Source organism: Pocillopora damicornis, chromosome 3 (genome assembly GCF_964200805.1).
Source record: "Pocillopora damicornis chromosome 3, jaPocDami1.2, whole genome shotgun sequence".
In the NCBI taxonomy this organism is placed as follows: Eukaryota; Metazoa; Cnidaria; class Anthozoa; order Scleractinia; family Pocilloporidae; genus Pocillopora; species Pocillopora damicornis.
The window spans coordinates 7,555,462-7,581,666 of NC_142672.1; the positions used below are offsets into that span (position 1 = coordinate 7,555,462).

The following is a 26,205-nucleotide window of genomic DNA, read 5'->3' on the forward strand; positions in this document are numbered from 1 at the left end:
TGAATCTAATAGGTTCAGAAGTAACTATATCGCCGGACGAACGATAAAACTTTGTTTTTTTTTTTTTATCATTTTCATTATCGTCATCATCGTCATGGTAATGGTCATCGTCATCATTATCATCATCGTAGTCATTGTCGTTATCATTATCATTGTCATTATCATGATCATTGTCATTGCTATTATCATCCTCTAATTACAGTCATATTTTAGAAGATTTCTAGGGGGGAGGAGGGAAAGAGAGGGGAGGAGAGACAGGGGAGAAGAGGGGAGGGGAGGGGAGGCCTTTGCACCTTTTTTTTCAAACCGTTGAATAATAGCTGGTCAGGGTAGGCAAAAGCCGACAATAAACCAAAGAAACAAATTTTTTAAGAGTGGAGAATGTTAAAATGAATTGCAAATGATAATTATTGACGAACACACAAAGATTTGAGACAAATCTTTTAAGATGCACATAAACTGTGATGTGGCTTCTTTTGGTGATATGGCTTCTTTGGTTCTACCCATGTGCAGAGAGGCCTGAAGTGGTAAATGACGAACGAGGATTTGGTTCGTTTTTTTAGTGAAAATAAATTTGACTTGAGTCCCAGGAAAGCATGCACAAAAAATGAAATTGGAGAAAGATTTTGACAAATATTAGGCTGTGAAATTTGATTTGGACAAAACTTGGACTAGAAAATGGGATTTCTACTTCACCCTGCATTCCTATTCATGGCTTTGCATATAAATACTTGAGGAAAATCTGATGAACCACTAGTAGGGTGTCATTTGAGGAGTATCAATACTCCCGTACTTAGTTCACTCAGCTAAATCCACCAATCACAGAATTGATCATAATAACCATAGCATCAACCACTTATCCTAAGAAAAACTGGGTAATTTCCCAAAATAGACGAATGTTCAACTCAAGACATTGTTGCCACTGGAGATATTTATTCTAGGTGTATTTGTTTTTTCAGAAATTGAAATGGTTATGATTAATTCGCAACAAGACTTCTTGTCGTCCAATTCTGTTTGTAATCACACTCGTGATTACCAATCGGACCGTGGTAATCACTCGTATGATTCCAGATCGAATTGGACTCCACACGGTCCTAGTACAATTATTAATAAGTAATGACATGAATTCTCGTGTAACTTGGCACAGATAAGAACTCATAAATTTCTTAGATTAGAAATGGCACTCGCCCTACGGGATCGCGCAATTTTGTCGGCCTGAAATATTTAATCGTTCTTATTTCAAGAAAATTGCTTTCAAAACCATGCGAGTATTCTCTACAAAGACAAAAGAAAGGAGGGAGTAAGGTGTGATTAAGTTACACCTTCATTCATTTATTCACCACATCAACAGGTTCCTGGCTTTGGTCGAATAAAATTGACGCAAGTTCAAAGGGTAGAACATCTTATCGCAGTCACTACAACAAACCGACGAGAACCGAATAAACACGTTTCTTTCTTAGCAGTTGCAGAAAATGTGAAACAAAAAACTGTTCAGATACCAGCATGCAAGACTGAATCACGCTATAGTGAACGGTTAATTCGTGAAAACATCCCAGCAAGGCACGATATGCACGCGACTTTCTCCGTAGAAATAGGGGCCAATGGGAATTATTTATTTTTTTAACGCTTTTCAGATGTGGGGAGGCTGGAAAGAGGGGGTATCGAGGAAAGAACGAGGTACAAGACACGCCCGTTTGTGCCTCGTGCGCGCCTCCGCTCTTCTGCAACTGGAAAAATACGCCGGTCCAACAGGCTACCAGATCCCTTGAGCCTAGATTTTCTTATCAAGTTCATTTGGGTGGGATTACTTGCTTGTGTCGATGTTTCTCCAGCTGATTTTGGCTAAACTCCATTATGGCGAGTATCTTTTAAGTGCTGCGATTGAATGTGAAGTCTGCCAAAAAAGTGAGTGAACACAATGTAGAAACAAAAACAAAAAATAAAGACCGCGAAAACGTTTCACTTTTTAATCATTCAATTCGCCTCGTTGATTTCTTGTTTCATCTTCGGCGTCTTCCAGCGAACCCTGATTGACAAGCAAAGAGAGATAACACAGTTATCGAAAGAAGGTTTTAATCTTTCTAGAACAACTGTGGTGCTGTGTCGGTGGAAGTTACTTCAAGGAAAAAAAAAGGAAATTTGCGAAGAGTTTCTAAGTTGACGTTTGAGCTTTATCCCCTCGTCAGCGCGAGTGACGAGGGGCTGACGTTCGAAACGTCAGCTTTGGCAACTCTCTACAATGCCAACATTATAAAACCTAATTATCTTGTAATTTCAAATAAGTAAGATAAGTTCGTATAACTAACCTTTCCTTCCCTTCTTCGTGGCTCCACGTTTTTTCTTCCACTGCAAAAAACATGTTATCATAACTACAACAGCATTTTACATTGGGGTGAAAACAACGTTGTATAGTTGATGATTTACAGAGTCTGGGAGAATTTTTTTTTTAAATCTCTAATCATAGTTACATTTGGAATCATAAGAAGATACTCTACCTTAGATTTTGATGTTTTACTGCGCGAACTGCAAGAGAAATGAACACGCATTGAGTAAATCGATGACCATGGGTGGACTGGTAATAGATCAAAAGGGTCTCTATTGGGGCGCTGTGATTGGTCTAAAAATATGGCGCCAAATTTTTAACCAATCGCGTGCGCAAGCAAGAAAAACTAATCGCGACTGGACTAACCGTGGTTTCATGCACTTGAAGTTATTTACGTTTTTACTCTGATTTCTCATTAGGCCCCTTCTTAGATTTTACTCCTTGATCTGATTAGTTTTGTTCCCCACACAGGTGGCGTGGGTACAACCCACCCCCTTCCAACACTGTTCGTAGTAATCCTCAATCGATGGAAAAGCAGAGCTAAAACCCAATAACCAAACTCTGACACACAGTACAATAAAAACACAAAAGAAAGAAATAAAATTACCTGGACCTGGTTGAGTAATCACCACTCTGTAAAACACAAACGAAACAGTAAATATCACAGCACATACACAGACAGCCTCCTTCAGGCGTTCAGCAGCCAAATGATAAATGGCGTGACAATGGCGGCTTAGCTAAAAAAACAGAGGGAGTTTGGGATCGAGACGCTACCCGACTACCCAAACCTGCATAATTGTTTTCACTCTGCCGATAGTATTGAGCCATTTATTACCTTGTTGATCAAAGTGACCAAACAGTAATTGTATCACAGAGATCTGAAAAACTTTATACTAACCGTTTCATCGTCATTTAATACAGACAAATCAGCGAATGAGGTCAGCTCGTCCATGCCTGACTGGGCACGCTTTGATATCTAGATTATTAATCAAATAAAGTTTAGTTGGTCAGTAGCGTGCTGAAACCAATAAATAAAATAATAATGTTGACAAACAAACTTACCTTTTTCTTCTTCTTGGCTGGCAGGCGAAGTAGATTCTCCTCTTCATATCTAAGACGAAAGATAAATGAAATATTATGTTTAGTGTTACCAGGAATACGATTGGTATTTTCCGTTAGCAAGTGCAAACACTCGCATTAAACTTTCAACTTTGCATGGTCGATAACACATCCAGTGACCGAAAAACTAAACAAGTAAATAAAAAACACGATAGCATATAGCGAGCAATCTTCATTTCCACTTCACTGATAATATCGAGTAAGCGAAGAAATCCGATGAACCGTTTAAATAAAGTCTGCTTCAATTTTTTCTGTGATTGATCTAGAAAACTCGCACTGGTCACTCTCAACAAACGAAATGCAATACTTGACCCTTTACACCCTACCATCAGTATGCATATTCTCAATACTGTTCCCTATACATTTCCTGGGTTGTTGAAAAGGAGAATGCGTTTATATATTGAGAGCCTCTTTAGTAGGTGATCATTTCCTTTATTCTCGTGACGTTCATGTTTGATTAAGGGGTGTTACTGTGTGGAGAAATCAAATGCCAGACACTCCTTGGGGTTAAGGGTTAAACCAACCGTGACTGGGTCTTTGCGTTTTCCCGCGTTTCAGGAAGTTTTCTGATACTTGCTTTGACTCATTGTGATATTAAAATTTCTTTTGATTGGACGTTGCACTACTTTGGTTTTGTTCTGAAGACGCCCAATCCGAATGCGCTCTAAACAAAACGATCGAGAACAAGCCATACAGTTTACCTCGTTCGCTCCTCTTCTTCTTCCTTCTCTTTTTGTTTTCTCCAACGCGAAACAGTTTCATCCTAATTAATTAAAGAACAAATGGTTGAAAAAATAGAGTTATAAACTTTGTCCAACAATCAAATTCTCTGATCGAGATAGCAAAATGTTCTGAGAAAAAGCTCTTGAAGATTCTTAAAGGCAAAAGTAGATAACCATACCCGAATTTCTTGTGGTGCATCACTGTATTCGTCTGAAAGAAAAACAAGAAAATTAAAGTAAATGATTATAGGTCCAAACAGTTGCTTCCACGCCGCCGTCTTGTTCAAATGTACTGTACCTCTCAGATCGTGTAAAACAGAGCTAGTCAAAACCCTTTTCCTTGATCTTTCTTCATCTTTCTCTTTCCGAGTCTTCTTATCATCTTTATCATCTGGAATTTAATTAAAACAATATGTGAATATAAAGAATTCGAAAGATTTACATTTCGAGCTCAGCAGTGGAAGAAAGAACTACGTTATATACGTCTTGTCACAAGCATGGGAGAAAAGAAAAATCTGAGATCCTCAAGCCATATAGAGTGCTCATTCTCACTACATTAACCGTTTCTTTTTTTCAAGCACATTTTAAAAGGCACCAAGAGTTGGCAACGTGGACTGCAGTGAGGGAATTGCAAAAAGGCTCACATCACAACAAGGGATAGCTCTGAGGAAAAAAAACCACACAACTTCTCTTGTTTACTCCCAGGAGCCTTCTGGTGAATTCTTTTGTCCTACTGTGAATATCATAATTTTAAAATTGGGCTATTAAAATCATGATACTTGATGAAATTCCACCAGATTTCCAGACTTACCATAAGGAACAGCTGCTACTTTTGGAGGAACATAAACTTTGGATTTTTTTGGGGCACCTTCCTCATCACTACTCTGTGAATCCTCATCGTCAAGCTTTGTGTAATGAATTTAAAAAATCAACAAATGCATTCCCTAAAGCAATTCTTTCAACTATATGACATGTATTATGATAAATTATGATCATGATCTCAAGTCTCAAAATGTAATTTTAAACTTGGAAAGGCTCATACAGACATGTTTTTTTTTGTAATGAAAACTAATGGCAGTAAAACTGCCCTTAAGATACAAAGGCTACAAGATACACAACTCTATTCAAGAGCACTTGGTTTGAGGAAACTTTCAATCCATTGCAAAACAGTATTTGTATTGAATGGATGGTCTGGGATCTGATGAACTCATTTGCTATCACCCTGGGGTGAAAAGGGATATCTGAGGCCTAACTTTTTGTAAGATTATTGACAAAAATTGGATAGATAATGAAATACCTTTGAAACCATGTTGTCTGGATTTGGCTTAAATCTCAAAGGATCAATTTCAGCACCTTTAGGAGAAAGAAAAATGTGCATAGGAATTAAATGAAAAAAAAAAAAAAAAAAAAAAAAACCAGGCCCACCAACATGCATATTCATCAAACTCACTGCCGAACTGCAAGGTTTTGTCAAGGGATCAATTTACAAGATTTGCAGCCCTTTTCAGAAACAAATTTCAAGGACTTTTCCAGGACTCAAATTGAACCTTATAAACCCTTTCATTCCTGAAATTTCAAAATCATGAATAAATCATTGCTTGATTTAAGTGGATTTCCTGGACTTTCCAAGACCTGTAGTTGTTTTCCAGGACTTTCCACTCCTGGAAATAAAATGTCCAAATAAAATTCCAGGACTCTCAGGTTTTCCAGGACCTGTAAAAACCCTGATTTTAGAACTACATTAAGACCCAACTAAGAGAAGGGAGGCTAAATGTTTGTTAAAATACCTGAGACTGTTCCAGTTGTAGCAGTCTTCATCATTTTATCAATCTGATATTTCATTTTCTGATCAATTGGTCTCAGTTTCTCCAAAACCTTAAGGAAATATAATGATATAAAATAAAAGTTATGAAAACACTTTTAATCACAATATTTAAGGAGATCTTAACTAAAAATGTTTAAGTATACACTCACTGTACGTGCTTCAACTAATCTGTCCACAGCTGGATCTCCCTGCCATGAGTTCCCATCAGTTTTTGTTAACAAGTAGTAAGTGAGATCGATAACATAGCTGTCAGTGACACAAAAATAAAGGGAAATAGTCACCATAGTAATTATTTCTTTCCAGTAAACTTTTAACTATCTTATGTTCCACTGACTGAAAAGGTTCCTGCCCAGGATTTGAAGACCTCAATTGTTACAATAGACAGTTCATTATTTGATCAAAACCATACATTCGAGCTACAAAATTTTATTCTACATTTTATTTAAATCCATTGAGATTAATGGAATGATAATGTTAAAACTTAAAAATTGACATTTCAGACTTTAAATTCTCAAGAAGACATCATGATTAACTGAGTCAGAAACAATTTGTAAGTTTATAAGATCAATAAAAAAACTTCTGAAGAAGCCAATTTCAACAGAATGATTAGGATGGCAAATAATATTCCTGATTGGATCTGAGGGTGTCTGAAATAAATTGATGATGTTAACCAGTGGCTTTTAAGATGGAGGAGTGAAAGTTAGCTTGATTTAACATTAAAAAAAGGAACTTTCATTCAAATTCTTAATACTCACTTTTTTTCATCTAGGTACCTACCTAAGGAGAAGATGAAACTTAAGTTCTAAAAAACTCACACCCTGAAAAACACAAGATGCAATAGACTGAAATATGCGATATGCAGCTGTTGTATTTAGTTTAAAGAAGATTTTAAAGAGAGCAAACCAAGTTTGTTTTTTCGAGGATATCTACAAATTAATTGACACATCTAACTAACATACCTTTTTTGTTGCCAATGATCCACTTGTAATTTTTACTAGTAAGCTTTCTGCATGCTGGTTTATATCTGAAATCTTAGAAAAAAAAAAATACACCAAGCGTATGTTGGCCTTGGAGTAAATGGAGGGTTTTCTTTAGGCAGTCAAGATTGAAGACTCCTAAATGAATGTTGGAAGGGAGGTATGGGGCTATCCTGCGATAGACAGTTTACATAACATCTGAGGGTGGGGAAGGAGAGAAAATAACTATGATCTCTTCTTTAGTTAATTGCTTTACCCTTTGCACCCAAACATCAGTATACATTTTCTCCATACTGTTCTCTATACATGTCTAATGGTACTGACAGAGAGAATTTGTTCAACAATCAGCAGTGTCTTTAGTTGGTGATCATTTCTTTTATTCTCATGACCTCGATGTTTGTTTTATGGGTGATCCTGACAGAAGAAAATTGTTGGTAATATATCACTCTTAGGGGTTAAAGGGTAAAGACTTTGGTGGCACGAAACACTTTAATTTCCCGATGTGTCTCACCCCCCCTACCTCCTCTCCACCGAGCATCCAGATATGGTCAAAGATAAAACCACCCCCTCCTCCCATTATGTAAGTGAGAGTATCAGTCTTGAGCGATGCTACTTCGTAAAGTAATTTCACATGCATTATGAACCAAAATTTTCTCCTTTCCCTAAAATCACAATCATAAGAACTCCGTTTAAAAGTCAAGAAGATTATCTTGTCGATCTCGTTTATTATCGACGTTTCTGATGGATTAATTACGTCCTAGGGTTTGCTTTTTATGGAAAATCGAAGTGGAAAAAGCCACGTGAGTATTTTCTTACCTTTTCACCCATTTCTCTCATGGATGAAATGACTTCTGGTAAATCTTTGTCCATCATCTGAAGTAAACGTGAAAGGTAGCATCAAAATATACCGTTTAAAAGAAGAAACAAAGGCTACAGCGAAATTATTTGAAACGTACTTCTTTCAACGCTATCTCATCCACCATGTTGGAAAACAAAGTAAACATGAGGTATTGACGGATGACGTCTGACGGAGGTAGTCGGTACTGCTTCGGTAGACGTCGTGTAAACTCCGTAGTGCGGTCGATGTAATGTCGTTTTTCCCATGGCTTTCGTCCCCAATCTTCTCTCAATTATTCTCTTATTTATGTTCTCGTCTTCCAGTCTCTACTAGCAGGCGAGATCTAGAGATTATGGGGATTTTGGCGAGCAAAGGAATCGAATATGAGGACAGTTACCGTTCCTTTTCCGAGAAAGAACGCCAACACCTCTTGTCACTTTTCAATCAGCTCGCTACTGCTAATGATCTTGGTGTTATGAAGGTAGAATTTGAACCGCTCAAGGTAAGGCCCTGCCACAGGGGAATCGCCGTATTTAATTTGATTTGCAACTTCAAATGAAGAGCTTTTTAAATTTTTTATCGATGTTTTATTCAGAAGGTGTTAAATGTTATTACCTCGATTAAAAAAACCGCTATGCACCGCTAAATCTCTTGTTCTTGTTATTTTCTTATTACGCTCTTGTAGCTTTATTCAGCGCCTTCGATTTCACCTGCCTTTTACTAATACAATTGAACCTTCTTGTGTTGGATTCACGCTTGTTAAAAATCAACGCAATTTTCATCTGCATCCTTATTTCCTTGAATAATTTTCTCGATAATCTAAGGACTAATTTCGCTTGTTTTCTCGTTTTTTATTAAGACTGGCTAAATTGAGGAGGAAACCTTACAACTCGTGACAGTTTGGCTGAATAAACACTGAGAAAAGGAAAAAATTAAAATTCTTATTCGGTTCTTGGGACAAAGAAGTTTTACTTTTGAAATATACCAGATGCAAAGCTTCAAAATACTCTTTCATTTCTATCTGCAAACTTTTAAATAAATATGCGTGTTTTGAAAGAAAACAATCATGGCTCACAAACTTTCTATTGAGAATATAAGCATTCTTCTCAAAACGATAGGAATCATTCCATATTTTAAGGAAACTTTTTACACAAAGGCAAATGACATGAAATTTTCTATATTCCAATATTTTTGAGATTTATTGAGGATGAAGAATTATTAAAGCAAGGGGCCTTTACCATTATATACTTGCCTTCCATCAAGCCATGCATGTAAATCCTACACATGTGGATAAAAACTATAATTTATAGAATTTTTTTTTCTTTTTCCTTTTTCTTTATTGTAGAATCACTTGGCATGGCTTTTACCTGAGTGCGCTATCAGCCGCTTCTTCAAAGAGATGTGTAATATTCAACGAGCTCGCCGAGTAGTGAAAAATCCACTTGAAGATGGTCAAGTGGGCAGGGTGGCTTTTTTTGTGTCAATGTCTCATGTCTTTAAGAGGAGCAGAGCAGAGAAAGGACAAATATTTTACCACTTAACTGCTGATGTTGACCAAGTAGTGACAAGTGTTGAGGTGGAAGAACTCTGTAAAATGTTATTAGATGCCTATGTTATGGCATTAAAAAAAACTACTGATGGTGCAAAATGGGAACTGCATACTAATGCTGAGGCAAACCACAGATTTGCCAAAAATTCTATTCAAGAACTTTTAGGGAAGAAAGCAGACCCTAGTTGTGTTTCTCCAGAGGAGGTTATTTCATGGTTTAGTAAATTTCCGCTGATAGAAAAATTGTTTCTGGCTGTTATGAGGGCTGGATTCTTTGATGTAGAGAGTCTGTTAGAAGCCAAGCCTCATGGTTTAGAGGAAGGATGTGAAGTGACAGTTGCACATGTACAGTACGACAGGTGAATATTGTTCAGTTTAACAACTACATTCTATGTTTCCATCTGTCTGTTCAGTAGCAGATCACAGATGTGTCAAAATTTGGTATGAACAAAAAAGAGTCAATCTTTACCACATTTTGACATCTTCGGGGACCATTACCAGAACAGTCCCAACATGTGTTTATGCATCTATACTCGAAAAACTCATAGATAAGAACCAATCAAACTTCTCATAGATTTCAACTTATTATATAATTAAGAAATAAATTCCATGTTGCCTTTTTCAGTCATAGATCAAAATGTTATTAACATAACTTTTGTCTTGGGGTACATCTCTTTCCCTTTTCAAGATTACACACAGATTATTTTGGACCAAGTGTTCAATTCAAACATGTATGCCCAGGTTTTAAGACAGCTCTTATCTCTTCAGGTCACACATAATAATGCCATGCAAGTTTGAAGTGGATTTCAGTAAAGTTGATTCACTTTTGGACATTCCATCTATCATTCTTCTTAATCATCACTTGCCTCAATCATCTCAACATCAATGGCGTCTACTATTCTCCACTCAAACTCATGGCGAGAGCTTCAGTGCTTTTATTCATCAAATCACCAATCAAGGCCCGATGATTATTGTAGCCAGAGACACTGGTGGACATATTTTTGGAGGGTTTGCCTCAGTTAGTTGGTCTATAAAGTCTCATTTTGTAGGTAAGTACACACAGAGCAGTCTTAAGTTGACACAATTTTAAAGGACAAGGTACTTACCAGAGAGATATGGACATGCTTTTGGAGGGTTTGTCTCATTATGATGATAAAGTCTGAGTTTTGTGGGTAAGTATGGTTGGCATAGTCTTTCATTGACAAACTTTTGAAGAACTAGGGACTTAGCAGAGGAAATATGTCATGTATAGGGCTGGTATGTTCCCTCCACTAGTGGATCAAACTTCCCAGGACAATGCACCTAGGCTAAACAACACTTCTTGACAATTCACAGGAAATGTTTGGTAACAATTAGACAGCTTTTATTAAACTTTTAAATAAAGTAAGATATCATAAACAGTATCAGCCTGACAAGAACAGTTTGATGTATTGTTATTTCTTAAAATATTTGTTTTTGGTAATTTTTTTTTGTATATCAGCTATTATAATTTTATTATGTAGAAAAGAAAGCCACTTGCTGGAACTATACGATAAACCATCATTATAATTATTGTAATTGTTACTATTGCTATTGTTATTATTACTATTATAATTATTATTATCAAAAGTAACACTTTCTTGTCTTTGTTTATTAATTTTGTTGTTTTGCAGGTGACAGCTACTGCTTTCTGTTCAGCCTGAAGCCTAAAATGGGTGTGTATCATCCTACTGGTTACAATGAGAACTTCATGTATCTGAACATGGGCATGCAAACAATGCCTAATGGATTGGTAAGACTTAATAAAATTTATTACTTTCCTTCTGAGTAACATGCAAACTATGAGGTTTTGGGCCAAACTTGTGATTTTGCTATGTCTTCCTTTCATCTGTTATTTGGTAGTCATAACTAACTCTCTCCGAGTTATGACTATGTGACCTTTACCAAAGTGACTACCAAATTGTTAATTAAGCTTAATTTTGTTTGTGAAGAGAGAGTTTAAAATAGCAAAGGAATTACTTGACAACAACTTGAAATGCATTAACCATTACTGATAAAATTCAAGTTTAAAATTATACTTGATCTCATTTCTTTTTTAGAAAAAAATATCCAAATTCACTTTTATCTGGGAGATTAAGGAAATTGTAATGGAGACCAAGAGATTCTCTTTCTATGTGAGAGACTCCTGGATAATCTGTAAGAGTTGGATAGTATACACTGTTTGTGGTTCACAGTGGCAGACAATGACTTATGTTTGGTGTTGCTTTAGTGGTATTCTATATTGCTTAACTCCACTCTAACAATAATTTTTTGCTCTTTAAACAGGGTATGGGAGGTCAGTTAAACTACTTTGGATTTTGGTTAAATGAGGACTTTGGCTCAGGACATAGCCGTGGGCAGCCTTCCTGCACTACATATAGCAGCCCAGTCCTCTCTGCAGAAGAGGAGTTTAAGCTTGATGGACTTGAGGCTTGGGGTGTGGGTGTACCACCAGAAAATGAGGCAGGTGTTGCCTTAGCAAAATCAGTTATTTTCTGTTTGCTTCTTTACAAAAGAGTGATTTTTATTGGGCTGGCGACAGGGCTGTTAGTAAGATTTAGAGCAGAAGGCAAAGGAGAAATAGTAGGCAGCTAGTTTGTTATAGGTGCCATGGTGTTTAGTCATGTTACATGCAAGACTAAATTAAGCTTTCAGTACCTCTCAAAACCAGAGAAATGTTTGATGCTTTACAAAAATTATTTTGATGATTTATCAACATTTGTGGGAATTTTTATCACAATAATTATGATAAAATGAGGCACAAGTAGTAGTCTAAAAATGGCAGACAACCCAGTGTTTTTGGCTGGCTGTCAGCTCTTGTCAGGTCTGCAGCCAGGAGAGTGCAATTATCTAGAATTATATGATACTAATTTTTAATCCTATGGTAGGGTAACAAAAAAACCAGAACAAAAATTAAGCCACCCTTTGTACAGGGTTTTTATGAGTCCTGAAAAACCTGGAAAGTCTTGGAAAAAGACTATGGGTCCTGAAAAGTCCTGGAAATTTGCTTCACTCAAGGAATAAAGTTTCAGATTTTACGTTTTAAGAAATGTATGTAGGCTATAAGGAGAATTGAGTTTGAAATCTTGGGAATGAAAGGATTTAAAGTGAAATTTGAAGTCCTAAAAAAATAAATCTCATGGAAAAGTCTCAGAAAAGTCTTAGAAAGGTCTTTAAAATTTGTTTCTGAAAAGGATTTGAACCCTGTCTGTATTATTGAAATGTACTGATAAAACTAATAATTTTATGGTGTTTGGCAAGTTAAATTCTGTGATTCAATGTTACTACACTTAAGATCACTGTGTCATTTTTTCCTTAAACAGGTAGAGGAAAAAAGTGTATTGGATACAAACATTGAGGCCAAGGCTTTCTTGGAAGTCATTGGTAAAAAGATGCATAGTGAAGGATTTAGAGAGCCAGATGCTAATTAATAAAATATTTTAGGTGGTAGAACATCACAAATGGGGTGTCTGAAGACAGTCTCCTTCTTGTTAGAGTCTGTTTGTCTCCCTCTCTGCCTTAAGATGGGGTGAAGCCTTGACAAAGGTGATTTGCCTAGAAAGGTTTGTTGAGTAAAAGGTTTGCATTAAATGAATACTGACAACCTTCTTTTTATCCAGTTTTGAATTTGGTTGTGTTGCATGTGTGAACAAGCAAGCAATTGAAAAATTATTATTGATTACAAGCTCTCAAGGCTGTATATTTCTTTTGGGTTAAAACAATTTCAAATACAGATGCATGTGTAATTATAATAAATGGAGGATGAAGGTTTTACTTCAGTTTGAATTCAGCTAATTACTGGACGGGTGCTTGTGGGATTGATACTGTATTTCCTAGATACCAGAAATAATAACACCAATTGTAAAATATCATATGTTTCTATTATTATTGTAATGTAAGTAAGAAAAAAAAGATTATTTACAGGAAATATTATCCAAGTGGATTTCTGTTTTCTGCAACTTCTGCTGGACCAGAGTCATTCTTTGTTAAAGAATATTATACTTTCTGTACAGGACTGGCCGATAGAACTTTATACAGTATTTATTTTACATTAATTACTATTTGTGTAATGGTGGGATAAAATTAAAAGTACTTTTCAAACAGTGATAGATATAAATATAAGCCTTACTGGTACTTGATGTAATGAGTGCATTTTTGGAGTCCAGTTGAACTCAGAACGGAACTCAAACAATTGGCAGCTGGGTTCTTTCCAGTATCCCTGAAAGATTGATAGTACATAAAAATTAAAATAAAATTAGTTGAATTAACCAACTCTTGGTATCAGTCATTAATTTGTGAGTCAACAACCTTCATTTTAAGGAAAAACCCCATGGAGGTGTTATTTATCTTTTAATTCTCAACACCTCATTAGTAATTCTTCTGAGTCTACCATGTCTACCATACAGTTTTTGTGATGTTAGTTTGGAGAATTTGGCATTGGATCAGCTTAAGATCCCCTAACTGATATTTTCTTCATTCTTGTCACTTGTCTGCTTGATACTGTATTGATGTTGTAAGGAGAAATTCTGTCTTGGTCACTCATGGGAATTAAAGGATTAACATGTGACAATAGATCTTTTTAAAGATCATTGCATCACTTGTTTTCTTAGCCATATTAGAAAAAAATGTGATTTTTTTACTGTATGCAGTATTAAGTCAAGCCATCCTTTAATATCAGTAGCATCCATTACATTTAGCACTAAATTGTCGAATTTAACTCGGAGACTGATCGTGAGAGATGTACTATAGTCGTGTTTACCTTCGGCAATCCCCCCCCCCAACCTTTCTTAGGTTTTTATTCCAATTTTAGGTATGGTGGGCGATGGTAGTAGAAGCAGGTGTTTGATGCAGATGTAAATCTGAGCAACATCTCCATACATCTCCCACTACCGCCGATTGGGCTCGTCATGTGACGATTACATTTGACTTCGGCTGAGACCACAGTAACCGTTGGAGGTTGCTTTGCAGACGCAGCTGCTCTGTAAATCTTTTTTGTGCTAAAGGAAAGCACAAAATTTATAAAATCCCTGTTTTTAATTTAAATTTTTTTTTAAATTTTAAACGTTGAATTGCAAAGGAATGTTTCAACATGTTAGCTCTCACTCTCGATTACGCAATTAGCATCTGTTTCAGACATTTCTTATCTTTCAAATTTGGTGTTGAATCAAAAGTTGCAAGTCCTATAATGTTTCGCTTCCGTTCCCTTTTGATTGAAAATGCAATGTAACGATTTTGTAAGGATACCAACACATAGCTTGTAGCGGATCTGGGAGTGGAGCTGGATTCTTTGTCAACCTCGTTCCCAGGGTCCGCTCTCTTGGGTGGGAACGGGAACCCCATCAATCCAACTCATGCGCATGCCGCGTGTCAAGTAAAACGTTCGGTTGGCGTCTGTGTCGCATCTGTGTCGCGTCTGTGTTGCATCTGTGAAGGTAATTTCTTTGTCTTTTGAGCAAATTTATCTGAAATTTTAGTTTTGGTCGTCTTCTACTCCATTATAAGTGAATATTTGTGTGATTTTACTGTTTTTCATGGGTATCCAGTCTGTAGTGCATGGAAATTCCTTGTAAGAAAACAACCCAGGGAAAGGGAAGGGTTAGATTGAATGTATATTTGTTTATATTGATACTTGTGTCACTGTATACCATGGTTCAATAATAGCGAAATTACGACAACTGCATTTCTTTCTCAATCAAAACTATTTTGCAGTCGACCTCTTTTTTCAACATCCCTTTCACTGCAAAGCGATGATCGCACACGTGCTTTGAATCTATAGCGTTTGTCTTTATTCCGCACAGATTTTGGGTGGGTTTTGAACAAATACGATCATTAAATCCTTGTGATAGTAGCTGTGTCAAATTTCCACATTGGACTGAGCTGTTTTTATTTCCAGTTTTTGTACAACGTGTTCGGAATTTTGTATTTGAAACAAGTTTGATCGGAAGGTGAATCCTGTTGAACAGGTTTATTTTCCTCTTCGTGGAATTCGACAAAGAAGTAGCCGTAATTGTTTTAATGTTAGTGCTTCTCAACGGCGCTTGATCCACAATTCTGCCAAGCGTCCTGCTTAACCGGCAGCAATTTTGACCTTTCGTTTTAGCAGTGTTTCCCATCGGAATGGGAAATGCTTTGGTGTTTTGCTCTCTGGATTTGATGCCTTGCTACAGGATGCTAACTCGATGACCAATGGATTAATATCAACATCCTGACAAATCGCCCTTGGTTTAAAATAGTCACAAAGGCCTTCTCAATCCATTGCAAAATAAATTCAACAGTAGTTCACCTGAGCAATGATTTGGCTAAAATTATCTTCTTGGCAACCAATTTATGATTTTGGCGAGTCAGATTTAGTTTAAAAAAAGGAGAATTGAGCCTTTTGATTGCCTGTGCTATGGAGTGTCTGTTGGAAATAATAATATGGTTTAACCTTTATTTTGCACTGGTTTTATCCCTTATATTATTCTTGTTTTTCTGTGAAGTGAGAGATGCGACCTCCATTATTATATCTGCTTTGGAACAATTGCTACACAGATTGCAAGAACATCCATATCCTTGGATTTTGTGCCCTTCCAGTGAAAGCCAGTGTTTGAGAAGGTGACTAATGTTTTTTCTTTTTTTAAATTGTAATGTCTCATTGCCTTTTTCACACACATTTTTTTTATGGATTGTAGACACTGATAAGTGAATGAAATTGATTTTTAGGATGCCTGTTGATCTCAAATACTTTTCCATTTTTTGTAGGTTCAGTTATGGATTTTATGGTTGCTCACACTCAAGAAGACATCGACCAGGTTTGCCAATAACTCTATATTCCTCATTTTTATTGATTTGGAAATGAAAACTTCCCTCTATAAAGCATTGAAGGCATTTCCCGTCACCAGGTTATGGCCCCAGATTTGTTTTTTCATTAAAGCAAAGAAACAAAAAGATTCCCCTGTATCTGAACACAGTCACCTTTGGAATAATTTACTTAAGATAGCTTCCACTTAGTAATGAAACATTACTGCTGTTGAAGCAGAAATTTTCAAACCACTGTTGTCTGTTTTATTTTGTGTTGACTTGAAGAACTGGACAAACCTTAATTTAGAAAAGACATGTCATTTATTCTTTCATGTTACTGGTTTGTTGAGGTACTTAGTTTCCATAAAGTAAGGTTCAAATTACAAACCAAAACTGATTGTTTGACACCATATCTTGTTTCCCAAAGATCTCAATAATATGTTTTTGAGATCTGATTGATTGATTCAGGAACTAAAGTACCGTATTTATTCACTTATAAGGCGCACTCGGTTATAAGACGTACCCTAAACTTTTGAAGACAATTATTACAAGTAAGCAAAATGAAAATTTCACATTAATACCCTGTTACAAGGTGCACCGGGAATTACGGGAAATTTTGTTGACCATGTTCACTGTACTTACAACAATTTGCTTCCAAAAGTTATTACCAGTAATTACAGTGCTCTCATTCTCAAAACGAAAGTAAAAAAGTCACACATTACAAACAATAGCAATAAAGTCTCGCATGGAAAATAGCATAAAAGTCAAATTTTTTAATTTGCTCAAGTCATCCTTATCAGGAGACAGTGTTTTAAGTTATGAATACTAACTGATCCGTTTTTATGTTTATAAACAATACTCATCAGACAGATCTTTCATTCATCAGTTGCAAAACTCATCTTAATCTTCGAGCATTTGTTCAGCGTTCCATAAATTTTCAGTAATTATGCCAAGCACTCATCGTCATTCCTATAGAGTCCTAAAGTGTGACGTCACGTTGCCATGGGGCTAAAATTTCTGTTCTAAACAATCGAGCGCGTCCTACTGATAACCTATGCGTTGCTGAGGTCAAGTGTGTAATCATCGCTTGGAACGGTTCAAAGAAGCTTAGAATAAGGTTCAGTTACATTGTTATTAACGCTGTAGGTCATAGAAATCTAAAACTGAGAAACGAAGGCGATCGAAACGATTAAAATGGTGCACTGCTTTGCGCCTGATTGCAACCATCACTCGGAAAGTCACACGTGTAGCTTCTTCGGATTCCCTAGCAAGGAAAAAAAGCTGAAGGAATATAGAAGATGGATTCACCTACTGAGGTTAGTAAGAGTTTTATTTCAATACTTTTTCTGTCCAGGAGAAAAGTATGCTTACGCAATTTATTGCGGTTGTGGAGTCGCCATCTTTGTTATGAAACTGATTAAGCTTATATAAATCTTACTGATTTTTAGACTCCTTTTTCTTGTACTCCAACTTCAAAATCGGTTCCCTAGAAGCCACGAGCCAACATTTGACTCAATGACGGAAATCAGTTGTGAGAGCTTTTGGTGTGGTTGTTGATACTTAATGGTCACCCTGCAGTGTTAAAACAGGCAGATAGAGAACTGTCTTCTTAATTAGAAATTTTTATAAGATAGAAGCTGCAAGATAAAAATCCTCCGCTAATAGCACAGTAATCAGAAAGAATTATAAAGCTGAAATTATCCTTTTTGCTATAGGAGAGAAGACAGAGAGCCAGGAAAACATTCCAGAGTCTGTAGTTGCCATTTCAGAGAAGGAAAAAAAAGTAATGGTCCTGAGATTTTCAAGAGGAACCAAGACAAACTTTTCCCAGCAGAAGAAGCAAAGCCAAAAAAGAAAAAAATCGAATCACAACAGACCCTACAAGAAATGATAGAAGCTGCAAGGAAGAAAGAAGAACTTGAACAAGGCACCTCTGGCAGCGTGGAGAGACTTGAATCAACAAGAAAAGAAGTTATACTGGAAGCAGAGTTGGAGCAGGCAAAAAGGGAAATGATTGATCAAAGAGAAAAAATTACTATGTGCAAAAACATTACACAGTTTCGAAAATGAGTGAGGAGGTTTTGAAGATGGAAACTGGGCTGCCAACAAAGGAAGTTTTTCAAATTGTTGTCAACTATGCAGCTAGGTTTAAACAATCCATCAATTACTTTGCTGGCTGGAGAGTGCAATCAATCAGTTTTGAAGAACAAATATTTATAACATTAATGAAAGTCAGACAGAATTACACAAATCTTCACCTTGCACAGTTATTCAATTGCAGTGTATCTACAATAGCAAATATTGTAACAACTTTCATTCATGTCTTACACTCAATTCTATTTATTGACCTCATGGCATCCATCCCATCTAGGGATAAGAACAAGCTGTGTGCCCCATCATCTTTTAGTCAGTTTGGTTCATGTAGAGTAGTGATAGATTGTACAGACATAGAGATTGCCACACCTGGGCTTATGAGCCAGCAGAATGCTACGTATTCAAATTATAGGGGAATGCATTCCTTCAAGGTTATTGTGGGTGTAGCGCCAAATGGTGTTATTACTTATGTCAGCAAACTTTATCCAGGGTCAATATCTGACAAAGCAATTGTGCAGAAATCAGGATTTTTAAATCACCTTACTGCTGGAGATATGGTCTTAGCTGACAAAGGTTTTGTTATACAGGATCTTGTACCAAATGGTGTTTCAGTAAATATACCACCTTTTTTAAACAATGGTACATTCACTGAGAGTGAAGCAAGGGCAACAGAAGTTATAGCAAAATGCAGAATTCATGTTGAGAGGGCAAATGCTAGGCTCAAAGATTTCAAGATTTTATCTTTTATTCCCTCATATTTACGTTGTCATGCAGATATAATATTTCAACTCTGTGCTTCACTTGTTAATCTGCAGTTTCCACTGATCAAAGAGTGCTGTGAAGGATATGAATTTGATTAATGAACTAATTATTTTTCATATAAGGAAAATTGAATACTTTGTAAAATACATGTTGATCTGTTTGTTTTATTCAAAAAGTAAATCTGCTATCATTGTTGAATTTATGGATGCATGTATAATTTCAGCCCAACAACAGTTCACTACAACAGAGCAGTACAGCTCAACTGTGAAACAATGAAGTGCAAAAACTGTAACTGTTTCTAAAGTTAGTTTGAGTAAACCAGGAGAGCCCTGTTGGGATTTGAAGATCTGTGTTCCTAAAGTTACTAGAGTGAACTTAAAAGTACACCTGAGCTCCCAATACCCTCCATCTGAAAAGCCTCCCTATCTCAAGAAATTCCACAACAACATGCCATCAGTGAAGACTAAACACCAAAGGGCTCCTAATGATTCCTGAAAATTATTATTTCTTAAAAAATAATTACATGCAGTAATAGATCTGGAAACCTATAATTGTCCCTCTACAACCTTTGGGAAGAGGTGTTCAAAATAAAACTGAGTAAGCTTAGAAATGTTTCCACTCCAGCCTTCATCCTTTGCTATTTTCAAAACAACTACATCTTTAGATGTCCACACAACAAAATAGCAAAGCTTCCTTTGAGCAAAATGTATCTCCCCTTGGACCTGATGCCAGTAGACATGTTCTTCCTTTAAAGCATACTGACCACTTTCAGTTTTTTTCAAGCAGAAATTGGGGGAGATATTCACTGCCTCTTCCATTGTCATATTCCTTTCGGTGTAGGGACACTTGACCTCCAAAACAGAGTCTTCATCCACAATTCCATCTGGGGAAGCACCAAGAATCCCAGAGCCATCCAGCCATAACCCAGTTTCCTGTACAGTTTTTGCAGTTAAATTGGTAAATGCCTTAATCGCTTCTGCCTCGTTGTTTACCCCCCATTGTACTGCCTTAACTCTTGATATGTCATACTCTCCAAGGAGCCGTTTGAGAAGTGAAGGGGTCACTCTTTTGGCATGCAGAACGGATCCAAAATTGCTTGCTGTAAGCCGTCCCCTCCTTGCAAGATGCCAGGTTGGGTTGTCTCGTTGGCCTACAGTTATCTGACTGACTAACAGGATATCTGCTTCTGTGAGTTTGGCTTTCCGAACCAAACAGTCCAATTGTTGCTGTGTACCTCTTGTTTGGATAAACTCCTCTGAGTAGATGATTTCCTCAATTGTTGGCACAGGCAATTTGGCTTGGGGAGCAGGCTCTGGGCACATGAGCCAGCAAAGACCAGTGAACCTCCCATATGCCTTTAAGCTTCCATATAGTGCCTGACGATCTTCTGTGTTGGGAGATCGAGTAATCGCCACATAATTCTTTGGCAGAGGGAACAGTTCTTCGACTGCCTGTAAAGACAGGGAGGTATTAGACTTCTTTTTCCTCCACTGACATTCAATATCTGTGCGGCTTAAGTTGTGAATCCCATTTATAAAAAGAGCCGCCGCGTGACTGCATTTGAATTTTCCCTTTGGACATTCACACTCCGTGGATTTTATGTTGAAGTGGTCATCCAGGTAAATCTAAGTGGTAATTAAGATAAAAGTTCAAACAAGGTGAACTCATAAATGTCTTGGTAACACTATTTCATATGAATCGTAATCTGTACGATTTAAGCCTCAGCCTGGCTTTTTTGATGAGGGAAATCGACAAGATCGAAAATATATATTTCTAAATTGGGGGAGTAGATAACAAGAAGGTACTTAAAAGATATTTAAAAATATTCCTTAGGCTTCTTAATGCGATTGGTGGCTCTAAACTCACCGTGACTCGATAGACCTTTTTCTTCATACTTGCTTGAACCTCACCGCGTAAAATACCCTGATGGTAAGAAAATGACTCAATGTGTTCAGATCTGTAATGATTTTCTCCTCGTTCGATTGACTTCTTTTCTTCAGCGAAGAAAGATATCAGTGCAGCGATTGAAAGCGACGCCATTTTGGCTCTGAGCAAGTTTGTTTAGAACAGAAAATTCTGCTCCCATGGTAACGTGACGTAACGGCTTTAGAACTCTATGGTGTAAACTTTAAGTTGAAGATTGTAGCAGAAGCAAAAGCGGTGAATAACAATCGGGAAATTGCTTGCAAATACGGCTTATTGGGTTGGAGTTTGAGACAGACAGTGAAGCCAAAGATGATGAGTAACTGAGCTCAGCCAAGCTTCCAAACAAACAGTTCTTTTCAGAGCCACCCCAGTTCTTTCTAGAACCAAAAAATCAGATAAAGTCAATGATCAATGTTGTTTGTCTTTTGTTTATTCATTTACCAGTATTTGTTTATATACTAAGTGAATAAGAATGGTACTTAAAATATCAAGTACATTTTAAAATGTTCACCATTTTACAATGGCATAAACTTGTCCTGTTTACACATGTAGGCAATGGGAGGATGTGTAGATACGAACTTTATTGTCACTCCCTAAAATGGCTTTTCAGTAATGGAAATTCATAATTTAGTACTTGGGTATTCAATAAGATAAGCTTGGGTTTGAAATTAAATAAGTATTTTACTTTTGTACCTTTTAAATGGGAATTTGTTACTAGCTTATGAGACTTAAAAAAATAAAAAATATATATATATTTGCAAATATAAAATTACATATCCTGTAATTCAATACAATTCTTCAAATATATCCTGTAGCTAAAAGATAAGCAAAAAATGGACTGATGAGAGACCTTTACTGAATGATGTTTATTAAAAACTTACATACAAATACTCCCCTCAGGGCCTTGAGTATCACAGAAATTTTGTACAAAAACTACCATAGACAATAAAAAACTATATTTGTAACTCTTAGAAGGGACAAGTAGTAATATTCTAATATCAATATTGACATGAATACAATTTATAATTCTTAAAGCTCTGAAGAATCTAATTTTAATACAAGTGTTTGTACAGTTAAAACTCATCAAAGAGAAGGGCCTGGAGTTTCTTTTTCACCCACCCAGTTCCCCAACCCCTCTGGCAAGGAGCCTCATGTTGCTACAGCTCTATAGTGTATGGTTCACTGTCAAGAATATTCACCTATTTACAAAAGAAAACATGAAACTCCCAGTTTTGAGTATCTGGTGTGCACACTGTCTTAAGCTGAGGTTGTGTGAACATCCCTCGTTTGTGTGTATTTGTGGTCACTTTTCAAAGCTGCAAACTAAATAAGAAAGTCATTGAACCTACATGTCGAGGATGGTATTTCAACACTGGGTTGAGTCCTTGTCACTGGAAGAGAAGGTGGTGTAGATATGTGCCTTTTGGTTCTGGTATTAGTATCTGTACCTTGTGCTTTGAAAGCTAGCTTTCAGTGTCTCCAACTGCCTTGAATGGAGCAGCTGGTTTCTCAGCTTGCTAAAAGTTATTAGTTTCTATAACAGACTTGCTTGTCTGTGTTTGTTTTCACCATATAGGGTCTATCTGACAATGCCTCCATAAAAGTACTCATTTAGCAGGCTGATTGTTTTGTAAATGTAAAACTGATATCTTGTCCTTTATCTATCTCTGGTGGGCTGCAGGAGAATCACTCACTAGTTATCATTAAGCTTTTTTGTCTTTTCATCTTCAACATTGATGGAACTTTTGGGTGCAGTAGCTTGATACTTGTGGCTGTGGGTATCAAGCTTGTGGTGTGGTGAGGCATCAACTTCTTAGCTAGGCTTGTTCCTAATGCCTTAGTTGGTGTGTTTCTTTCATCTAGACTTGTAGCATGATACACATGTACAGGGGTGTAACAAGGGGCATTTTCATAAATATGTTTTAAATATACCTAAGCAACTGTAACTTCCCAGATTTAAAGTAATTGTCATGAGAAAAACAGATTTGGCAAGTTTTCATTTTTTATTTCTCATTTAAAGCATATTTTGTTACCCAGAATCCTTTGTGGGCATGGCATATCACTAAATGATTTGGTTAGCATGGCTATATTGGCTAAAATATAACAAAAATTACTGGAAAAAGCAAACAGCATCACAAAGAAGCAATTATTTCTTCATTTACAGTCAATGGGACAAAAGCTGTTTTGTTTTTGTCTAGTTTATAAGTCATGTCAATGATGTTATCTCTGACAAAAGTATATCCTTCAAGGCCAAGAGAACCTCTGGGAAAGATACTCTTTCGTGTCTTTAGTATTCCTAATGACAGCTGTCTTTTTAAGAACTGTGGTAACAACTGTGGCTTCTGGTGAAGACCCTTCCCTGTTCAGGAGTCGTCTTGACGCAGTGAAGTTTCCGGATGCCTTTCAGCTCCTTGAAGACTCTGTCTGGTCTGCGTCTGTTCACTGCCTCGTCACCTTCTGGGGGAACATAAAAGAATATTCTATGAGCGAGACCCACTGCTTTGGATCGTGATGCAAATGTAAAGGCTGCTGGAGTGGCAAAATTCTCCTCAAGATACTCTTTCGTGTCTTTAGTATTCCTAATGATAGCTGTCTTTCTAAGAACTGCATGGCTCACCTTCTGTTTGACATTAGCTCCAGCAGCATCCTGCTCCCCCTTTGCATGCGATGTTTTGAAAAAAGGATCACTGTTCACTTGAAGAGCTCTCTTAATCTACTTTCTAGTGCTTGTATGCAACTTTAAGTTTTGCTTTTGCTAATACACTGAACTGATTGGTGTAGGATCCTTATGCAAAAATATAAGACTGTTGTTAATCTTATGTGATATAAATGATTCAGAGATGGACATTCTGAAATATTGAAATGTAAGAAATATAAAAATATATAAGAACAAAAGAAATATAAGAATACTAAACAGAGGAAACCATAAAGCAGAGAAGCTGTTGGCAAGTTAGTGAGAAAGGAAACATGAGTGAAACTGGCTTGACACTAAACACAGCGCAATAAAAGTACTTGAGTATTGAAAAACCCTCAGGTTACCTTGCTTAACTGATGCCTGAGACTGCCAGCTGGCATTGTCTTCAGCATTATCTCGTATATCACGTAAGATTGGTTAAAAAAAGGTCCTAAAATTGGAGAGCAGCATGGCCTCTTTTAATGTTCTTGGTAATTCATAAAGGAATATATAAAAGAAGTTTTTCCTGAACTTAATTAAGGGGTGGGTTAAGTGAATGTAGTTTCTCTTTCTTTTCTCATTGCACTCCTTTTCATGTTGTTTCAACCATTCCTCATTTGCCATTGATTCATCTGCATGAGTTAGATCACAGGTTCTAGCAGTTGTTCTTGGTGAGGCTACAATGCTTGTGCAGTTGAGTTTGGTTTATCCAACTGAGAGGTTCTGTTGTCTATTGACTGCAACATGTAAATAAGCCCTTTAACTAAACAGAAGGATTTGTTGGGTTTTGGTAGAAAAGGTAGTAGGTTCTCAGTTGCTAGGCTGGTTAGAAACTGAATTTTTCAATTTAGTGTCTGTTAGAGGAGCAGTTCTTGTAGACCACTTGTGCTCACACTGGCTCAAAGTGAGAGAATCCTCAAAATTTCATAGGATATGAGCATCCAACCCGACTTTGACTCCTCTTCTTAAAAATTCCATTTTTGTTATGAGTGCATCTTATATGGTGGTTCTTGGTTTCTTTAGTGACGAAAAAAATCATCTCTGTGCACTATGAAACTAATATTCCATACCTGTCTACCATAAATTGAGTAACACTTTTGATATTCCCTGGGAGCTGTACTTGTTGTATCCAAAGAGAGTGCTCTGATTAGTATCATAGTATACCATGTCATGGAGTTACTCATACTGAACAAAATATTCTAATTAATAGTCTTGCATCATTGTAATCAACAAATCTTTTACTTTGAATTCTATCTAAAAGTTTTTGTTCTATGTCCACTACAATTTTTCTGCATGAGGTCTTTCTTTCCTTCTTTTGAGAGGTTAAAGAGGTCTTGCTTTCCCTCTCTTCCTTCTTTCCTCCTTCCCTTTTGTCTTCTGTGTTGTTTAGTAGTGATGTAAGAAATTCAGACGTTTTGGTATCATTCTCGAGCATTTCCATTAGCTTTGCACGATCACTTTGGAAGAATAAAAGCCGCCCCTTATCCAGGATGAATTTGTACAATTAAACAAAGATAATGACCAAATCATTTGTTGAAGTGTTTGCATCAGAATTGAAAAGGAATTGAGGTTGTTAATTTATTTAGGCCACCACTATATTCATTCTTGGTGGACTTTTTTTCTAGTAATCCTTCCTTTTCTCATGTTTCAATTGAGCCAAAACTCACCGTTAAAATTTCCGAAGCCTCGTTTGTAATCTTCCAGACTGAGTAAGAAATACACTGGGCCATCCAGTCTCTTTTGAAACACTGTCCACCCCCCACCGGCTGTTTTTTGGTCGCTAAAGACATTAAAGGCACCAGCATCATCAGGATCAAAAGTGAAAACATCAGTGAAATAAAAAATAAACTTTATTAGTGGTTTTAAGCTAAATTTGATGCTTTCTAGAGGAAAATGAGGTAATTGCAATTATTGGGAATTAAAAACTGGTTTTGTTTGTAACTTTGTTTTCCCTTTTCCTCATTTTTCGAATGTTATTATTTCGAGGTAGCCTTTTCTTAAATACCAGAATCACTGAAACTTTTGTGAAGAGAGTTTCTCGCTAAAGTGAACTTTAGAAGTTGAGAAATTAACCCAAATTTTGCAGATCCTATTAAAATAAAGAAAGCAAGAGGCAGATAAAAGTACAGTTTAACTAGATATGTTACACTAAAAGTAGGTAGAATAAATTACATCTGGCCAGAAAACATTCATACACACCTTCCACTGCTCAAGTACATGAAACAAGGTTTGATCAACATGTAGAGCTCATACATATCCAACACAAAAGTACTGGTGAGGGCCACAGTATTCACATTATGTTGTAGCAATACTTTCTCGACAGTTTACATAGTTTACATTGTCTGGGAGATGCTGTTCTTTAAGGTGCAAATTCAGCAACTTTTCCCATACCTTTTCTCAGTTGTCAGAGATACTCAAAACACGATTTTTTTTATTGAGTTGCGAGTTGTTGCTTTTTGAGATCATCAAGAGGGGTATCTTGCTCTATTGGACTGTCAATGCCCTTGCCATTTTCCTCTGTGTTATTTTGAGGCTGCCTCAAAAGAAACAGCATTAATATGATAATATGAAAGTTAATGTTCAAAGTGAAATCCAGGT

General features: G+C 36.6%; 5 protein-coding genes across 6 annotated transcripts in view; 3 read left to right on the forward strand and 2 right to left on the reverse strand.

Annotated features, from left to right (window-relative positions):
* Positions 1-1,951: 1,951 nt before the first annotated feature.
* Positions 1,952-8,128, reverse strand: LOC113686668 (neuroguidin-A). The gene is made up of 17 exons (XM_027204317.2): positions 7,923-8,128; positions 7,783-7,839; positions 6,949-7,020; positions 6,767-6,807; positions 6,139-6,235; positions 5,952-6,039; positions 5,462-5,517; positions 4,976-5,069; positions 4,463-4,555; positions 4,344-4,375; positions 4,144-4,205; positions 3,386-3,434; positions 3,222-3,299; positions 2,931-2,956; positions 2,496-2,523; positions 2,307-2,346; positions 1,952-2,026 (listed from the first exon to the last, which is right to left on the reverse strand). Exons 1-17 carry the CDS (start codon positions 7,968-7,970, stop codon positions 2,001-2,003), a joined length of 987 nt encoding a protein of 328 aa, XP_027060118.2. The 5' UTR covers positions 7,971-8,128; the 3' UTR covers positions 1,952-2,000.
* A 28-nt stretch (positions 8,129-8,156) lies between these two features.
* LOC113686650 (MTOR-associated protein MEAK7) lies at positions 8,157-13,643 on the forward strand. Its single transcript, XM_089200256.1, has 6 exons — positions 8,157-8,306; positions 9,150-9,712; positions 10,122-10,402; positions 11,006-11,124; positions 11,658-11,838; positions 12,699-13,643. The coding sequence occupies exons 1-6, from the start codon at positions 8,157-8,159 to the stop codon at positions 12,800-12,802; spliced, it is 1,398 nt and encodes a 465-aa protein (XP_089056382.1). The 3' UTR covers positions 12,803-13,643.
* A 550-nt stretch (positions 13,644-14,193) lies between these two features.
* The window catches only part of LOC113686632 (uncharacterized), a 187,630-nt gene continuing 175,618 nt past the window's right edge, over positions 14,194-26,205 (forward strand). Inside the window, exons 1-4 of the mRNA XM_089198918.1 lie at positions 14,194-14,209; positions 14,678-14,803; positions 15,851-15,965; positions 16,113-16,162. Coding sequence (XP_089055044.1) covers positions 14,194-14,209; positions 14,678-14,803; positions 15,851-15,965; positions 16,113-16,162 — 307 coding nt within the window. The remainder of the gene's footprint in view (positions 14,210-14,677; positions 14,804-15,850; positions 15,966-16,112; positions 16,163-26,205) is intronic.
* On the forward strand, positions 17,171-20,694 carry LOC149048034 (uncharacterized). Its single transcript, XM_089200261.1, has 2 exons — positions 17,171-17,467; positions 17,867-20,694. Exon 2 carries the CDS (start codon positions 18,218-18,220, stop codon positions 19,103-19,105), a length of 888 nt encoding a protein of 295 aa, XP_089056387.1. The 5' UTR covers positions 17,171-17,467; positions 17,867-18,217; the 3' UTR covers positions 19,106-20,694.
* LOC149048035 (uncharacterized) lies at positions 19,154-21,074 on the reverse strand. 2 transcript variants are annotated; one of them, XM_089200267.1, is made up of 2 exons: positions 20,874-21,074; positions 19,154-20,458 (listed from the first exon to the last, which is right to left on the reverse strand). In XM_089200267.1, exons 1-2 carry the CDS (start codon positions 21,045-21,047, stop codon positions 19,553-19,555), a joined length of 1,080 nt encoding a protein of 359 aa, XP_089056393.1. In that variant the 5' UTR covers positions 21,048-21,074; the 3' UTR covers positions 19,154-19,552. The 2 variants fall into 2 exon arrangements, with proteins under 2 accessions (XP_089056393.1, XP_089056392.1); XM_089200266.1 differs by having other exon boundaries at positions 19,154-20,632.

Coding starts and splice junctions, on each gene's coding strand:
- LOC113686650 (XM_089200256.1), top strand. CDS start 8,157: ATGGGGATTTTGGCGAGCAAAGGAATCGAATATGAGGACAGTTACCGT. Junction 8,307..9,149: donor TAGAATTTGAACCGCTCAAG/GTAAGGCCCTGC, acceptor TCTTTATTGTAG/AATCACTTGGCATGGCTTTT. Junction 11,839..12,698: donor ACCACCAGAAAATGAGGCAG/GTGTTGCCTTAG, acceptor TTAAACAGGTAG/AGGAAAAAAGTGTATTGGAT.
- LOC149048034 (XM_089200261.1), top strand. CDS start 18,218: ATGAGTGAGGAGGTTTTGAAGATGGAAACTGGGCTGCCAACAAAGGAA.
- LOC149048035 (XM_089200266.1), bottom strand. CDS start 21,047: ATGGCGTCGCTTTCAATCGCTGCACTGATATCTTTCTTCGCTGAAGAA. Junction 20,633..20,873: donor AAAAGGTCTATCGAGTCACG/GTGAGTTTAGAG, acceptor ATTACCACTTAG/ATTTACCTGGATGACCACTT.
- LOC113686668 (XM_027204317.2), bottom strand. CDS start 7,970: ATGTTTACTTTGTTTTCCAACATGGTGGATGAGATAGCGTTGAAAGAA. Junction 3,435..4,143: donor GAAGAAGAGGAGCGAACGAG/GTAAACTGTATG, acceptor CTTTCGTCTTAG/ATATGAAGAGGAGAATCTAC. Junction 2,524..2,930: donor GATTACTCAACCAGGTCCAG/GTAATTTTATTT, acceptor TTTCTCTTGCAG/TTCGCGCAGTAAAACATCAA.